This window comes from Natator depressus, chromosome 16 (genome assembly GCF_965152275.1).
Source record: "Natator depressus isolate rNatDep1 chromosome 16, rNatDep2.hap1, whole genome shotgun sequence".
NCBI lineage: Eukaryota > Metazoa > Chordata > Testudines > Cheloniidae > Natator > Natator depressus.
In genome coordinates this window covers 8,985,377-9,003,080 of record NC_134249.1, presented here as the reverse complement: position 1 = coordinate 9,003,080, position 17,704 = coordinate 8,985,377, and the positions used below count along the sequence as shown (strand labels likewise).

The window sequence follows — 17,704 nt, the reverse complement described above, 5'->3', positions numbered from 1 at the left end:
CACAGGTTTGAAATCAGAGGGCCCCCCCTTTTCCCTCCTGCAAGAAGCTGGGCAGAAAGGGGCCGCAGAACTTGGAGGGAATAAATGTTGGAGCCTTTACCTGTACGGTGTCGCCTCTGGACTAGGAGACCATACTGACGGGGGATGCTCATCCCTCTGGAATCCCAGTCAGCACTGCCATGGGGCAGATCATTGCATGGGGTGTTAATGACAGGACATTAGGATTAACAGCAGGGAAACCAGAGTCACTTGCTCAGGTAGAATATCGTGTGCGCATGTGTTCAGAGGGGGAACTAATTTTTTGATGTATTGATTCTTGGTTTGCAGACTAAATTCTGAAGTCCCTATTACCTGAGGCATATGTTTCTGCAGTGTTTCCATGTGCAGTGTATGTGTGTCTGTGTACACATGCACCGGGCACTTTCATACCCGGTGGCTAACTGCTCCTTCAGCGTCCACCCTCCCCCAGCTGGACATTTATGTTGCTATATAAATACTCAGTGACAGTAACACCCCTACGTGACCCTGACGTGTGCTCTCCTCCCTCTCCTTCCAGGAGGACTACCACAAACTGCTGACCAAGTACGCTGAGGCTGAGAACACCATTGACCGCCTGCGGCTGAGAGCAAAGGTACAACGGCCAGGGAGCCTGAAACAGGCCAGATATTGGGATAAGCACCCCTCATTGCAGATGTTTCTCCCTATGTGCTTTTGGGGCTGTCACATTGGGCCGGCAGGCTCCCAAGAGCAGGCTGCGTGTGAGATTTTAAAATAGTAATAATATTTAAGATGGGGAGGTATCATTCTCTCTGGTTTACAGCTAGGGAAAACCAAGCACAGGGAGGTGAAGTGACTCCCCCTGATCACACAGCAGGGAATAGAACCTCAGTCTCTTGCCTCTCAGTCCAGCACTCTAGCCACTGGAGCACGCTGCCTTCTGGCCAGAGATTGCTCAAGACCTGCCCTTTTTATGATATTGTGGCAGCCCTGATCCGAGCCAGAAGCAGAAAGTGCCAAGGCAGCCAGGAAATTACGGAATAAATTACCCAAGCTCTTCTGAGCTTCTGAAGAGATTCACTTGTGAGAATCTCTGAGAGCAGGGTGGATGCTGTGGTTGGTTCCCTTTTCATCCAGCCAGGTTTGCCCTTGTAGATGCTCGAGGAGCAAGCAGGGGCGCTGCATGCAGGGATCGTTAGCCTTCCCAGGCCGTACCTCCACAAACCAGAGAGGGGGGCTGCGAGCTGCTCCAGTTTATGCAACTCAGGTGCAGTTCTGAGGATCGGGCTCCTGCCAAATTGCCAGCGTGGCCTGTAATTGGTTGAAGCTTGGATTTCCTCTGAGGTTCAGAATCTGTCCCCTCAGCTTGCCTGCTTATGAGGCGGTCTGTCTCCAGGGTTAATATAAATCTGAGCTGAATGGATTCATACCCACACCTCAGCTAGGGCAGCAGTCTGATTTCCATCCCAATACCCCTGGGTCTGGTTAGTCTGACACCACACAAGCACATGGAGGGTTAGTTGCTCCCCCAGCAAAAGGCCCCATCTCTACTCCCCTTCCAACGGCCCAAGCTTTGAATTCGCAGCATCCTCGCATGCTGCCTCTTGCTTCCTTCCTCTTTCTGGGGAGCCCCTGAGCTGCAGTTTAGCTAGTGCAGCGCCGGGAGAAGGGAAGTCGAAATCTGGCGCAATGTCATGTTGCAAAGCTTCCCGTCTCCCCTCCTCCTTCCCTTCCTGTTCAAGGCCAAGCCCCGCTGCCCTCGTCGGGCCAGAAAAGAGACACCACTGAAGCTGGGTGCCTGTTGCAAAAACACACCCATGCCCGTTCACGTGCAGTCGGAAGCGTGCTTCTGCTATGTTCACTTGCCATCGATATTCTAGCCCAGGAGTTTGCAGTCGGGAACCTTCGCAGAGACGGCAGGGCTGGTTCTCCGGTACCCTGCCCCTTGTGGTGTTGTGCCCGGGTGAAACCGCAGCTGTAAGGCGCATGCTGTGTGCAGATGCGCTAAGACACGGGGGCTGCTCCCTGCAGTTGTTTCCTTGCTTCGTGTGTAGCTGGAGCCAATGAGTAATACACGGTCTTTCCTGCCATTGATTAGGCAAATGGTCTGCTGCAGGTGCAGCCCTGCTCTTTCACTCTATCACCAGAGCACAGGGGTGGGCAAACTTTTTGGCCCGGGGCCACATTGGGGTATGGAAATTGTATGGCAGGCCATGAATGCTCATGAAATGGGGGGTGGGGTGCAGGAGGGGGTGAGGGCTCCATCTGGGGGTGCAAGCTCTGGTGGGGTCCCAGAAATGAGGAGTTCGGGCTGGGGCAGGGGGTTGGGATGTGTGTGTGTCGGGGGGGGGGGGTAAGAGCTCCAGCTGGGGGTGTGGGCTCTGGGGTGGGGCCAGGAATAAGGGGTTTGCGATACAAGAGGGGGCTCTAGGCTGGGATCGAGGGGTTCAGAGCATGGAAGGGGGATCAGGGCAAGGGTAGGGGATTAGGGCATGGGAGGGGCTCAGGGGCGCAGGCTCTGGGCAGCGCTTACCTCAAGCAGCTCCTGGAAGTATGTTCCCCATACGGCTCCTATGTGGAGGCGCGGCCAGGTGGCTCTGCACGCTGTCCCATCCGCAGGTGCCATTCCCGGCCAATGGGAGCTGCGGGGCGCCTGCAGATGGGGCAGCGTGCAGAGCCACCTGACCATGCCTCCACCTACTACGTAGGAGCCAGAGGGGGGTCATGCCGGATGCTTCCCGGGAGCCATGCGGAGCAGGGCAAGCCTCCGACCCCACTCCCCAGCTAGGGCTGAGGGCTGGATTAAAAGCTCTGACGGGCCGGATGTGGCCTGTGGGCCGTAGTTTGCCCACCCCTGCCATAGCACCTCACACTCTTTAATGTATTTGTCTTCACAACAGCCATGGGTGGCAGACCAGTGCTGTTATCCCCATTTCACATATGGGACACTGAGGGACAGAAAACCAGATCCTCAGCTGGTTACAGCTCCATTAATTTCAATAGTGACTTGCCCACATCCTAGATTCCAAGACCGGAATTGTAACGGTCAAGTCTGACCTCCTGTCCACAGAACTTCCACGGCAGAAGAGCAGGGAACTGAACCTGGATCTCTCAAGTCCCAGGTGTGACTAAGTTCCTCCTCTGCCTCAGTGGGTCCCACACTTATTGGTGGATTTGCTTGCCTCAGAGATTCACGGCAGCTCTCAGTTTGGCCACTCTTGCTAGTGGCTCAAACCTGCCCATCCACTCAGCTAACCTCATCACTGGCCAGCATGGAGGAAATGGAGAACAATCCCTGCAGTCTCTGTGTCCTACCTAGTGGGTTGGGGACAGGGCAGATCCCTCTCCCATTTAGACCTTCCCTTCTGGTATTTCTCACAGACCAGGTCAACTCCTCCTGTGTCTAATCAGGAGTTGGGGGGATTGGGGGGAACCCTGGCCTACCCTCTACACCAGGTTCCAGCCCAGGGCCCTGTGGATAGCAGCTGTCCACAGTGTTCCCTCTATCAGCTGTGTGACAGCTACAACTCCCTGGGCTACTTCCCCATGGCCTTCCCCCAGCACCTTCTTTGTCCTCACTGCAGGATCTTCCTCCTGAAGCCTGATCACGCTTCACTCCTCCTGCAGCATACCTTCTCACTCCCTGCTCCTGGCATGCCCCCCTACTAACTGATGGGAGGTCCTTTTTAAACCAGGTGTCCTGATTAGCCTGCCTGCCATAACTGGATCTAGAAAGTTCTTAATTGGCTCCAGGTGTCTTGATTAGCTTGCCTGTCTTAATAGGTTCTGGCAGGCTCCTGATTGCTCTAGGGCAGCCCCTGCTCTGGTCACTCAGGGAACAGAAACTGAGTTCATCCAGTGGCCAATATGTTTGCCTTCGACCAGACTCCTGTACCCCCCTGGTCTGGGTCTGTCGCACAGGCTAGTGCCTGAACCACTGGGCAATCCTTCCTCTCGCTGCTCCCTGGCATTCTGGGGTGCAGCTGTGCTCCAAGCAAAGGCTAGCTCCAAGCAACCCTGTCCTCCTAGCTTTGGGGCCACCTGTCCCCTTTTAGCCTCCCATGCAGTGCCTTACGCACATGCGCAGACACACGCCAGCCAGGGCCACAGTCGCTCTTTGCCGTGCGCCGCTGTAGAAGGTAGTGCGGCGGGACGCACCGCCCGGCAGGACGGGAGCAAAGCTGCGGCAGAGAGAGCTGGTAGCAATCTGCGTGCTGTGATCGTCCCAGGGGAGGGGAGAGGCTGTGCGGACGCGCTCGGAGAGGGGATGGCCTGTCTGGGATGTGGCGCGGGCTGGGTGAGGAGGGTCGGTCTGTGAGCTGGAATTGGGAGGGAGGCACAGGTGAGAGGTGTGAGTGGAGCTCAGCGTGGAGGACGCTCTGTGTGTCTGGAGGGGGCAGTCTGTCTGTGAATGCAGCTTGGAGGGGAGCCCAGCCATGACTGTGCAGGGAGGTGGTGGGTGGACAGAGCTTGTTAGAGAGGACGTTGTCTGGTAATGAGGGGGTAGAAGGGCAAGTGACGAGCTAGGCTTGGGGTGATGGGGAGACGCCCTCTGAGAGTGGGGGCCTCTGTGGGGTGAAGGGTCTATCGGTGAACAGGGTTTGGAAGCAGGAGCAGGGTACCATCCCTAAGCAGAGTACATCCCTCCCTCTTCTGCTCTGTCTGCAAGGCCCCCTCAGGCCTGGTGAAGGCCCGTGCTCCCCTGCAGGGCTTGGGGCTGTCATCGTGGCTTGCCTGGCACACCTCCCTCTGGCACTACGGTGCGACGCAACAAGGGGTGACACGTGTCAGTGCAGCATCTCACGTGCCGGGAGCTCCCTGGGCTCAGGTGGGTGCTGTCACTCTGCACTACAGCCTCCCAGCCGCGGGATCACCGTGTACCCGCTCCCAGGCCCCGGCTGGCTGGGGAGAGAGGGGGCCTCTTTCAGCACCATGGCCCTGCAGTCAGACAGGTGCGGGTGAGGGCTGATCCCCTGAAAAGCTGTTCATCTGGGGCTCCCCTGTCTGGAGCCCAGCCTGGGGGTCCCCCCAGGATAATGGGGTTGGCAGCCTGTAGATACGGGGTGGAACCGTTTTTTCCCAAAGAATCCATCCAGCTCTTAAAGCGACAGGGCAGCACCCAGCGCGAGTCTCCAGGCTTTCCGGCTGATCAGCAATACACTCTCTCCTCTGCATCACACGGGGAAGGTTTATTGGTGAACTCAGGGGCTGGGGGGACTGAAGTGTAGCCTCCATTGGTGCTACAAACATGAAGGAGCAGCTCCGCTCTGCTCAAGGTGAAGTGGCCTGTAATAATGCTTTGCGCTGTTTCAGCACCCGCCCTGTGAGGATCTCAAATCAGACATTAAACCTCCGCTCTTGAGGTAGTGGTTCTCCCCACTCTACACACAGAGGAACAGAGTCACGGAGAACGTGAAGGACCTGATTTACGGAAGAGCTGAACACCCCACCCCTCCAGCTGTCCATCGCAGTTGCTGGCGCTCAGCACTGCTGAAAATCAGGCCCCAAGTGACTTGCCCAAAGTTACACAGCTCAGTCAGAGCTGGGAAAGAACCCAGGAGTCCTGACTCCCAATTCCTTGTTCTAACCGTTCGGAAAGACTAACCCTCAATATAGGGAAAGTCGCATTAGCTTTATTATAGACCAGAACTCATCACCAGCAGAGAGCATCGCTTCTTTGTCAGAATTCTACATAGGATCAGTACCGCCAGCCCCCTCATCCCTCTGGGGAAGCCATCCCTTAGTCCCCTTAAGGGAAAGGGCTTGCTGGTTAGAAGTAAGACCGAAAGAGACAGATTTACAAACGCAAGCCTCCGTTTGTTGTGCACACAAATTGCAGGTGAAAAGAATTGGGGTGTGAAGAGGGGGGGTGTTTTGGGCCAGCACTTTAGGTCAGGTAGATCACTAGGGGTCTCAGCTCCACCAGTGATGAGTGTAATATAAATTCCTGAACAGATCTAAGGCCCTGATCGTGGGTGCAAACATGGAAGCCGGCTTAAGACTGAAGGTTTGGCCGAAACGAACAGACAGCAGGACCTGCTATGCATTCCCTCTCGACCCCTTTTGGAGGAGCACTGCAGTGTGTCTTTAAGTAAGAAAGAATTAGGCTCTTAAGCCTATGACTTATCGTAGTCAGTGACTATTTTATTAGCCCGAAAGGTCTTGCTGGCACCCACCGACGCTTTCTGAATCACTGCAAGCGATTAGCTAGTGTGTGTATTTATATATAAAAACATGCATGTTCCCAGGCACACACCCCCCTCTGCTTCCGGAGGCAGAAAAGTCTGTAAGGATGGTGGGAACTTCCAATTGCTGGGAGCTTAGGCTATATGGTGGGAGTGCCGTAGCATTTGCAGGCAGGTCACCAAGTGTCTTGGTCGTGGGCCCCCACCCTGGGTCTTTTCCCGCAAATCAAATGTGTATCTCTCTAATCTCCAGAGCGCTTTTCTTTTCTTTCTGTTTCAAGTTCTTATCTTTGATCATCAGAGCATGAAGGCTTCTCTCTTCAGCTAATGGATCGCCTAGAGCAGCCATCATGCATTTGTGGGTGGGGGACACTGGACTGTGCATTACAGGATGCAGTCATCACCCGGTGCCCCTGCAGTATTTGTGTCCAAGCAATGGCATAATGTTGTGTGTCCCGGGTTATCGCACTGTGTTATCTCGACGCTGATGTGATGTCGATAGTGCGCTGACGTCATCTATCTTAGGTACTTCCATGCCGTCCTTCTCTGTAGTATGCCCCCTCACAATCTTTAACGTGTTTATCCTCACAACACCTCTGTGAGGTAGGGCAGGGCTGTTATACCCATTGTACAGATGGGGGACTGAGCACAGAGAGGCTAAGTGACTTGCCCAAGGTCATACAGGAGAGTCAGTAACGGAGGAGGGACTTGAACCTAGTTCTCCCGCATCTCTGCTAGTGTCATAACCACTGGCCCGCACTTCCTCCCTCCATCATCTTGTGTTGCTGGGTAAGGCACGTTCCCAGGTGAATTCGAGACTCTAATTGTCTTGCAGGCTGTGAATCAGGGCTGTCCCACTGGCTTTGGGACAGGTGCCTTCCCTCTGCTCACAACACCGTGACAGTCCATGGGTCTCATTCTGGCACTAAACAATCCTTCCAGTCAGTCCCAAATTAGAATAGAAGCCACCTGTTGAAATTAGAGGCAGACTGGGGAAGAAGGATGGTCTTGTAGGTAAGGCACTGAGCTGTAGGTTCTATTCCCTGCTCTGACGCTGGCTCACCCCGTGGCTGGGGGCGGGTCACTTTCAATCTCTCTCTGCCTCGATTTCCCATATTAAAGTGCGGATAATAATCTCCCACCTTTTGTCTGTCTCATCTCTTTAGATTGTGTACACTCTGAGCCAGGCAACGTCTCTTGCTATGTGCGTGCAAGTCCCCCAGTCTCTGTTATAAATAAATGCGGTAACTATGTTTTCTGGCTGTACAAGTCACAAATTCTTTCCGTTTCCATTCCCAAGAGCCGGTCTCTTGCTGCGTTCCGGCATAAAACTGGCTGGCACCGACCCGACGGGGCTGGCTGTTCGCAAGGACAAATCCATTCAGCACATTCACCTCCCCTCTGGGTTTGTCCCCTCCCTGGACATGTTGGTTGTACAGCTGATGAATGAGCTGAGCCAGCCCTCTCCAGCCAGTGGGTGGCTCGCAAACTGCCTAACGTGACTAGTGCTGGAAAACATTTGCCTTTTGTAATCCACTGCCTGTCCTATGGGGGTGTCACCTATGTCGCACGGTACTGGTCCTGCCTCCTGAATGAATGATTCTCAAAGCCAGAAAGACCTGTCCAGGGGAACATGTGCATGCTTTTGTGAATGTGTAATTGTATGAGGATTCACATGCAGTTATGTATTTGTGTGAGCTCCTGGGATACGATGCATTCCTTTTCAATGTAGATCCACGCCTTGTATACTCTCTTCTTCCCCTCAGTAATTAGGTTCGGTGCTGTGCGTCCTCCTTCGTGTCTGACGTGTGTTGAGTGACTGCTCTCTCATGTTGCTGGTTCCAGGCAACGCTCCATGGCTAAAACGTATGAAGAGGAGAGAGCTGGGCAAACAACTGATTATTTTTGTTTGGGGGCGAAACCGAAAAATACAGAAAAAGAATTTGGTTAGTTTCCAATCAAAACTGATTTTTTTTTCCAGGTTTTCTCACTGAAATGAAAAACCCAAAGAAAAAATAATGAATTGAGGGTGCACAAAACTTTTCATTGTTGATTCAAAACTAAACGTTGGAACGATTCGTTTCTCAAACGTTTCCGAATTCTTTTTTTGGCTCAAACTATTCGTCAAATTTGACCTGAATTTGCAAATAGTTTCAATCCCGCCCCCCCCCCCATGCATTTTTCAGCAAATTTACTATTTGCTGCAAAAAATTTTGCCCATCTCTAGCTCCAACTCCCAGCATGCACCTCTCCAGCAACAAGGCTATCTAGCTGGGAATGAAACATCTGCTGAAACTCGTGGACTCTGCCCATCGCACTAGCCAGGGGCTGCGTTGGAGAACTTGGAACAGTTTTGACCTGTAAACTGCACTTTAGCCACCAACTCCGTATGGAGAGAAATGCATCGATTTCTGCTCTGTGGGGCAGGCTTCGGGATGGCTGCTAATTGAAGCAGAAGCCCGACGAGTTCCGAGCAAGCTGCTCACCATGGCCAATACAGCTGTACCATAGAATCTCTATGGATAGTAATTACATACCTGAGCAATAAGAATATAGCAGCAGAGATGTACTACTGACCACCTGATCAGGATGGTGATAGAGACTGAAATGCTCCGGGAGATTCGAGAGGCTATAAAAATAAAAAACTCAATAATCAATTATCCCCATTATTGACTGGGTACATGTCACCTCCAAGATGGGATGCAGAGATAAAGTTTCTTGACACCTTAAATGACTGCTTCTTTCAGCAGCTAGTCCTGGAACCCATCAGAGGAGAGGCAATTCTTGATTTAGTCCTAAGTGAAGTACAGGATCTGGTCCCAGAAGTGAATATAGCTGAACCGCTTGGTAATAGTGACCATAATATAATTAAATTTAACATCCCTGTGGCTAGGAAAACACCACAACAGCCCACCACAGGAGCAATTAATTTCAGAAAGGGCAACTACACAAAAATGAGGAAGTTAGTTAAACAGAAATTAAAAGGTACAGTGCCCAAAGTGAAATCCCTGCAAGCTGCGTGGAAACTTTTTAAAGACACCATCATAGAGGCTCAACGTAAATGTATACCCCAAATTAAAAACCTTAGTAAGAGAACCAAGATAGTGCCAACAACGTACAAGAAGCAGTGAGAGGCAAAAAGGCATGCTTTAAAAAGTGGAAGTTAAATCCTATTAAGGAAAATGGAAAGGAGCATAAACTCTGGCAAATGAAGTGTAAAAATATAGTTAGGAAGGCCAAAAAAGAATTTCAAGAATACCTAGCCAAAGCCTCATAAAGTAATAGCAAAAACATTTTAAGTACATCGTTAGGGGGCTTATTCCTTTACCCTCTCACTTCCCTGGTCCTTCTCGCATAAACAGAGAGCAACAATACCCGAAGTCCGAAGGTGCAAACAATTCAATATTTATTGGGGTGACCTTCCAGCAAGCTTAAATCCAAGTTCCTTTTTCCTTATTTTCGAATCCCAACTTACTTCCTGTTTGCCTCAAATTTATATAGTAATATTCTTAGCTATACCTTAACCAATCATTCTACTGAAATGTACCTAACCAATCCTAACATATTGTGACATGATTAGCTAACCAATTATATCCCACCACCTTAATTAGTTTACACCCGGCAAAATTAATTATACAGCAGACAGAAACAATCACAGAATCAGACAGAGACCATGCAAATAAACAATAGTAAAGGGGGAACTATAATGACAAAACAATACAGAAGTGAGTATTTCACAACTACATCTATAAAGACATAAAGGTTTCCCAGCTGTGTCTATTGATAAGTTGAGTTCTTACCAGAGAGAAAACTACCAAACTAAATTTCCTTTTACATCTTCTAGGCTCTTCCCTTTCTCTGGAGGTGATAGATCGATCACCTTTCCAGCAGCCCCAGATTGCCTTATTTCAATATGACTAGGTTGGAATGTGAGGATGTGACCGGTCGCTTCCCAGCTTATGGCTGCCTCTGTTGCTTAGCCAAAGGCCTTAGCCTAAGAACAGGGCCTCAGACTGTCACAGTGAGAGAAGGCCCTTACACAGATTCTTTCTTTTATACCTCTATAACTAGCTGAATGATAAACATATACCTAAATTCTTAAAGTATAGGTCTTTACAGACAGGCTTGAATATCTATATCCTAACATACATTAGCAGCAAGAAGCCTGCTAAACAACCATTTGGGCCACTGGATGATTGAGATGCTAAAGGCGCACTCAAGGACGATAAGGCCATTGTGGAGAAACTAAATGAATCAGTCTGCACGGCTAAGGATGTGAGGGAGCTTCCCAAACCTGAGCCATTCTTTTTAGGTGACAAATCTGGAGAAGTCACCAGGACCAGATGGCATTCATCCAAGAGTTCTGAAGGAACTCAAATGTGAAATTGCAGAACTGCTAACTGTGATCTGTAACCTATCATTTAAATCAGCTTCTGTACTGGATGACTGGAGGATAGCTAATGTGACACCAATTTTTTAAAAAGGATTGCTCCAGAGGCAATCCTGGCAATTACAGGCCTAAATTCAGTACCGGGCAAACTGCTTGAAACTATAGTAAAGAACAGAATTGTCAGACACGTCGATGAGCATGATTTGTTGGGGAAGAGTCAACATGGTTTTTGTAAAGGGAAATCATGTCTCACCAATCTACTAGATTTCTTTGAGCGGGTCAACAAGCATGTGGACAAGGGGGATCCCGTGGATACAGTGTACTTAGTTTTTCAGAAAGCCTTTGACAGGGTCCCTCACCAAAAGCTCTTAAGCAAAGTAAGCTGTCGTGGGATAAGAGGGAAGGTCCTCTCATGGATTGGGAACTGGTTAAAAGATAGGAAATAAAGGGTAGGAATAAACGGTCAGTTTTCAGAATGGAGAGAGGTAAATAGTGGTGTCCGCCAGGGGTCTGTACCGGGCCCAGTCCTATTCAACCTATTCATAAATGATCTGGAAAAAGGGGTAAATAGTGAGGTGGCAAAAGTTGCAGATGATACAAAGCTACTTAAGATAGTTCAATCCAAATCAGACTGCGAAGAGCTACAAAGGGATCTCACAAAACTGGGTGACTGGGCAACAAAATGGCAGATGAAATTCAGTGTTGATAAATGCAAAGTAATGCACATTGGAAAACATAATCCCAACTAAACATATAAAATGATGGGGTCTAAATTAGCTGTTACCACTCAAGAAAGAGATCTTGAAGTCATCGTGGATGGTTCTCTGAAGACATCCACTCAATGTGCAGCGACAGTCAAAAAAGCGAACAGAATGTTGGGAATCATTAAGAAAGGGATAAATAATAAGACATAAAATAGCTATATAAATCCATGGTATGCCCACATCTTGAATACTGTGTGCAGATGTGGTCTCCCCATCTCAAAAACGATATATTGGAATTGGAAAAGGTTCAGAAAAGGGCAACAAAAATGGTTAGGGGTATGGAATGGGAATGCCTGCCATATGAGGAGAGATTTGCTACCAAAAATGGAATGAAAGGAAGAGCTTTGAGGGAAACTCCTCCCAGATCTTGGTTAACGTGGGGCAGGAGGAGATGGGTTCTGAGCCATGCTTCACAGCACGGGAGTGAGTAGATGGTGCTGGATTTCAGTAATCCCCTACGTCCTCTGCCAGCAGAGGAGGGATGAGAGCTGGGAAAGGGGCCCAGGAGGAAGAAGGCAGAGATAAGTGCCTTGGTGCTGAGGCTATGATACTGTTTCTGAATGGATTGCATTTTATTGTGAGGATGTGAAGTGCAACTTAAAAGAGAGGCGCTGCCAGCCAACATGGGTATCCTGGTGCCAACTAGTATGGGTATCCTTGTTGCTCCTTCCGGGATAACAAGGGAGCCAAAGAAAGAGTTTGGCTGGAAAATAGTTCGGGGAGAGATTTCTGCTTTCAGCGCTTTATGTGCCCAAAATCTTAATGGACGTGTCAAGGTGGATATGTGTGTGCATGCAGTTTTGTGCATGTGGGCTAGCATAGATTTGAGTGTACGTGTAAATACATATCTTCTGAGTCCTGTATTACACTCTTGTCCGCATCCATCCCATCCACCCTGATGCACCTACCCCAGTCATTAGCCCTGCACTGATGTTCTGGGAATATGCTGCATTTGCTGTTCCTTGAGGTAGAGATCGAGGTCTTCTAGGGCAACATAAGGGGTGGTAGGGCCAGACTGAGCTGGTGTTTACTAGTCTCTGCTCTCCTGGCTCAGGAAGGCTGGGTGAGACTCCTGCAGTCCCTCAGAAACCCCACTAGCAATGTGAGAGGCAGGATGAGCAGTAGCTTAGGGCAGCAAAATGGTTAGTGGTGGAGCTGGCTCCTAGTGTGACAGAATCCCACAGCTGGTGCTGCTAGACACTGTGACAGGTTGGGTCACAGAAACCCCGTTGGACTGCCACCTGATGTGCTAGGACCACCTCTAAGCCCGTTTTCCCTGGCCATTTGGGACTTCAGAGCCCTGCCTGGTCATGACAGACACGCTAGCCTGCTACAAACACAGACCCAGGTCTGAACCACGTCCCCCAAAAGCTGCAGGCTTAAGAGCTTAAGAAGTGCTCCTGTCACCAACCCCAGACACCCAGTTCCCAATGGGATCCAAACCCCAAATAAATCTGTTTTACTCTGTATAAAGCTTATACGGGGTAAACTCATATATTGTTTGCCCTCTATAACACTGATAGAGAGAGATGAACAGCTGTTTGCTCCCCCAGGTATTAATACTTGCTCTGGGTTAATTAATAAGTAAAAAGTGATTTTATTAAATACAAGAAGTAGGATTTAAGTGGTTCCAAGTAATAACAGGCAGAACAAAGTGAATTACCAAGCAAAATAAAAGAAAACGCGCAAGTCTAATCCTAATACAGTAAGAAACTTAAATGCAGGTAAATCTCACCCTCGGAGATGTTCCAATTTGCTTCTTTTACAGACTGGACTTCCTCCTAGTCTGGGTCCAGCAATCACTCACACTCCCTGTAGTTCCTGTCCTTTGTTCCAGTTTCTTTCAGACATCTCTTTGGGGTGGAGAGGCTATCTCTTGAGACAGCTGAAGATAAAATGGAGGGATTTTCAGGGGCTTATATAGCCTCTCTCTTGTGGGTGGAAACCCCTCTCTCCCCCTGTGTAGAATCACAGCTACAAGATGGAGTTTTGGAGTCACATGGGCAAGTCACATGTCCATGCATGACTCAGTTCTCTACAGGCCGAGCCATTGCCCACATGTTAGCCTGAACGTTCCCAGGAAAGCTCAGATGTGGATTGGTGTCTATCAAAGTCCATTGTTAGCCAAGTACTTCCATTTACTTGAATAACCCCTTCATACTATGTTGACCAAATCTGCCTTAGGTGCTCTCTACAGCAAACGCTTTAAATACAAGCCTAGAGCCAACGCTCATAACTTCAGATATAAAAATGCTACATGCATACGAATAGGCTGAATACACGCAGTAGAACATAACCTTTGCAAAGATATTGTTACATGGCATATGTAGCATAAAACATATTCCAGTTATGTCATATTTACGTTCATAAGCATATTTCTATAAAGTGTTATGTGGTGCAACATCACAGACACCCCCCGAGATGAGCCCTCTCTTTGCATGGTGCTCTCAGCCTCTCCCCGCTTGGGCAGTGGGAGATCAGAGCAGGGAATGGGAGCCGGAGCTCCTTTACGGCAGTGCAGAGCATTACCCCAAGGCCAGCATGTAAGAATATCCCCCAGGCTAAAGCAACACAAAGAGCTGGTGCTTCCCACAAGCTGTCCAGCTGAATCAGTTGGTATCTGAAAGCCTGATCCTCTGGATGCTGAGGGTCAGTGTCAGGATTGACCTGAATTCTCTGCTCTGCTTTCTCCCCACCCCTCAGGTGAGCTTGTATGCCGACCCGCCAAAGCCCAGCCACAGCGTTCACATGGGGACCGTGGCCCATGGCTCCAAGGTCATGGCTTTCAGCATCCCACAGACCCGGAGAGCAGAGTTCAGCACCAACCCAGCTCCAGCCCTGCCAGCAGGTCTGGATGAAGGTGGGTTTGAGGCACTGGAGAGTCTGTTGATGCAGCTGCTTTTCCTCTCGTTCTGCCACCCCCGTCCTTCCTGCCTGGCAATAAGCTGCTCCCTTACGCCTGCTGTTCTCCAGCTGTTCACAACTGGGGCAGCACGGATGCGAACAGCTCCAGACCAAATGCAAGCAGAGGAATCTGGATGCATGCCACCCACCAGCAGCTGGAGATACTGTCCATCATCGCTAGCCTATGCTCCAGCTCCCAGGACTCCAGCATGGTGGTAGGGGTGCTGTGCTCTGGCAGACGCTGCTCGTTCTGGTGTGCAGGATCCATTCACCTTGCGCCCCTCCCTACCCCCTTCCTGTACTGCCCACCCATTGCTGGGACCCCTCTCATGCAGCATCTTGTCCTCACCTGCCCAGTGGCTGCCGCTGCATCCGTGCTGCCCATGTGCAGTCCCTGCGTGTCTCTGTAAGGGAAGGATGTGGTCCAGCGTTGGCCTGGGTCCCAATTCATCACTGGCACAAGCGGCCACAATGCCAGTGACCTCAATGGAGTTGGCACCATTTGTACCAACTCTCAGTATCCCCCACCATCTTCTCAGCGGCCGTGGGAGAAGCAAAGGGAGCCGAGCAGGGCTGATTGTTCATCCTGGTGCAGCCCCGTGGCCAAGGCAGATGCTCATTCGCAAGGAATTCCATCTGCCGATTGGCACGTGCGCCAGAGACTGAAACCTAGATGCTTTCACCTGGGCTTTCTGACTCATCGGGAGCTGCTGAGAGTGAGCTGAACGTATTTGATCTCACTGCTCTGGAGTCAGATCTGGAGACTGTGGCTTGTCCCTGCCGTAGTGCTTAGGATGGAGGTGGTCCCTTAGTCCTGGTGTCACCTAGAGAGGGGAGATGACACAGCTGGGATCTTCTTACATTGGTCTTCTCTTCCAGGGCCATCGTCAGCACCAGGAGACCAGGCTCCATCCTTTCCAGCTCATTCTGCACTCACCGGCTTGGCTGGGGTTGACACCTGCACCTCTACGGAGAGACCGTTTCCGGAGGATCCCCTGACACAGACTTTGGCGGGTCAGGCAAGGAAATTTGAGATGCAGGCAAGTGGGGTCCAGAGCGAGCAAACTACGGTGTGTGGAACGAAACCCACTCGTATTTGGGGAATGGGTGTGCTGAATTTGTCAGTTCTGGGGGAGAATCCAGCAAGGGATGGGGGACAAGAAAGGAACCGTGAGAAAGAGGAGGGGCAGGTATAAGAGGTTAAGCTCTATTGTAATGCTGTAACCATTGACCATTAGAATTACCTTCCCGTAGGTCAGCTCCATGGGACATTAGTTAATGCCTTATTCCTCCTATTCAGGTGGAATCCTTCGAGGGATTGATCCAAATGAGAAGACTGACCCCGCAGGACCAGCTCTCGGTACACCCAGCTTTACTTTCTGCTTCTCTTATTAGCCCCTTTTCTGAGATCCCAGGAATTTCCAGGAGGCATCCGTGGAGTGGCGGTTGTGTCTAGTGCCGGGCACGTGCATGCAGCCCATTCGGTCATTGAGAACCCCAGACAGGCTGAAGCACATAATACTTAGTCCTGCCATGAGTGCAGGGGATTGGACTACACGACCTCTCGAGGTCCCTTCCAGTCCGACGCAGAAGACCCCGCGTGTCCCCAGTAAAGCAGGGTCACCAGGCCTGAGGCTGTTCAGTGCCATGGCACTGTACTGTTGACTCACAATGCTGGGCGGTGTCACGCCAGGGCGATGTGGTGACCTGCTGCTGTGATGCCACAGTCACAGCCATGGAGTTTCACAGCCGGGCCCCACCTTCAGCGTACAAGCTCTTCGTTGCGCGTCAGGAGGCACACAGGGCAGCGGAGCAGGAAGGAGGTCATTCGGCAATGCTGTACTTAGGTAGTCCTCCTGTGCCACGGGGTGCCAGTGCTGGGCATGTCTAAATAGTTCCTAGCACCATCGTAATATGTTGATTTGGTGTGTGTGATCCTGTTTCCTCTTACGGCTGGCCCCAGAGGGGATAAGAGCCTTCTACTTGGGCATAGCTAATGGAGTAACCCTCTATCTCAGTTGACAGAGGCTCATGCTTCTGGTTCTGAAGGTCCCAGGTTTATCTCCTCTGAGGACCTGTGATGGCTGCATGTGTGTGTGGTCCTGGCTTTGTTACCCCAGGGAGTCACAGGCCCAGCCTGGCTGCAGTTCAAAATCCCACTCCCATGACCTAGCCAGATGCCGTTCTGGGTGTGTCACCTGGTGTAAGGATTCCACACCGGGGGGGCCGAAAGCTCAGATTCACACATTTTGATGTGTTGCCCCCCGTCGTAGGGATTTGCGAGGCTGAAGAACGCGCAGGATGCTCTGGAGCGAGCGTATCTGCAGGCCCGGGAAGAGTACCGCCTGGAGCAACAGCGCCCAGGTGCAGCGGGGCCCCTTGGGGACTTCGATCCAGACAGGTAGCTTTTTTTTCGTCTGCCTTTGTTCCGTAAACTGTGTCCTCTTGAAATGATGAGTTATATCAAGAGGAAGCATGGCTCAGTGGTTAGAGTGCCAGCTTGAGACTCCGAAGGCCAGGGGTTCAATTCTGGGCTCGGCTACAGGTACCCTGTGACTTTGGGCAAATTGCTTCGTTTCTCTATGCCCATCTGTAAAAGGCAGACGACAACACTGCCCAGGGGGTGAGGATAAACGAGGGGCTCAGACACTGCAATGATGGGGTTAGAGCCCAAGAAAGAAAATGTTGGTTAGACAGAGAGGGGCTCTAGGATTGGAGTTTAAGAGCTGGGTTTCTTTGAGCAGCCGGCCGCAAAGGGGCGTGAATGAATGCTAACTTCCCTGCCGATGAGCCACTGTCCATCAGTGTGATTAATGCAGCCACGTTTGTGGCACTGGACTGTCCTGTTGCGATTATGCCGTTTTATTCTAATCTACCTGTGTTTCCTGATTGATACTTACGGACATTAATGAAGGGATGAGGCCGGTGAATCCTAAGCAGTGAATTACTGTCTGCTGCTTTCCAATCCCGTACTAGCCAGCTCTGTCAGCTGAGTTCTCCTGGCTCATTATTCACATGTTTAAAAGGATGTTCTGACGCTGCAGACAATGACCTGGAGCCGCATGTGTCACCCTACGTGACAGATGAGGTCTAAGAGCTGGTGGGAGTGGACCAGATCTGATCTCAGCCACACCAGTGTAAATCCAGGGTAACCCCACCCACATCCATGAAGTTAGTCCTGATGTTCACTGACATGGACAATAACAGCACCTGCAGGTATATTAGATAGGGTAAAAACACGTAAGGGGAGAAGCCAGCCTAAAGCTGAAGCACCTGCTATTGGCCCCTGTTAGTGCCCTTTGGTCTGGCAGCTCCCCTACTGCAGAACCTGGCCCAGAGCATTCCAGGATGGGGCAATTGTTATGTTTTATTTCTGTTGCCAGTGCCCCGTCTCAGAGCAGAAGCCCAATGTGCTAGGCACTGTACGCACACCCAGAGACAGTCCCTGCCACGAGCTTGCACTC

The 17,704-nt window shown here is 50.7% G+C and overlaps 1 protein-coding gene across 2 annotated transcripts in view; it reads left to right on the top strand.

The window, feature by feature from the left end:
• Positions 1–17,704, top strand: part of AKNA (AT-hook transcription factor) — a 72,815-nt gene that overhangs the window by 32,025 nt on the left and 23,086 nt on the right. For both annotated transcript variants that reach the window (XM_074973574.1, XM_074973575.1), the window contains exons 4-8: positions 557–631; positions 14,040–14,196; positions 15,120–15,280; positions 15,541–15,600; positions 16,514–16,641. In XM_074973574.1, coding sequence (XP_074829675.1) covers positions 557–631; positions 14,040–14,196; positions 15,120–15,280; positions 15,541–15,600; positions 16,514–16,641 — 581 coding nt within the window. The remainder of the gene's footprint in view (positions 1–556; positions 632–14,039; positions 14,197–15,119; positions 15,281–15,540; positions 15,601–16,513; positions 16,642–17,704) is intronic.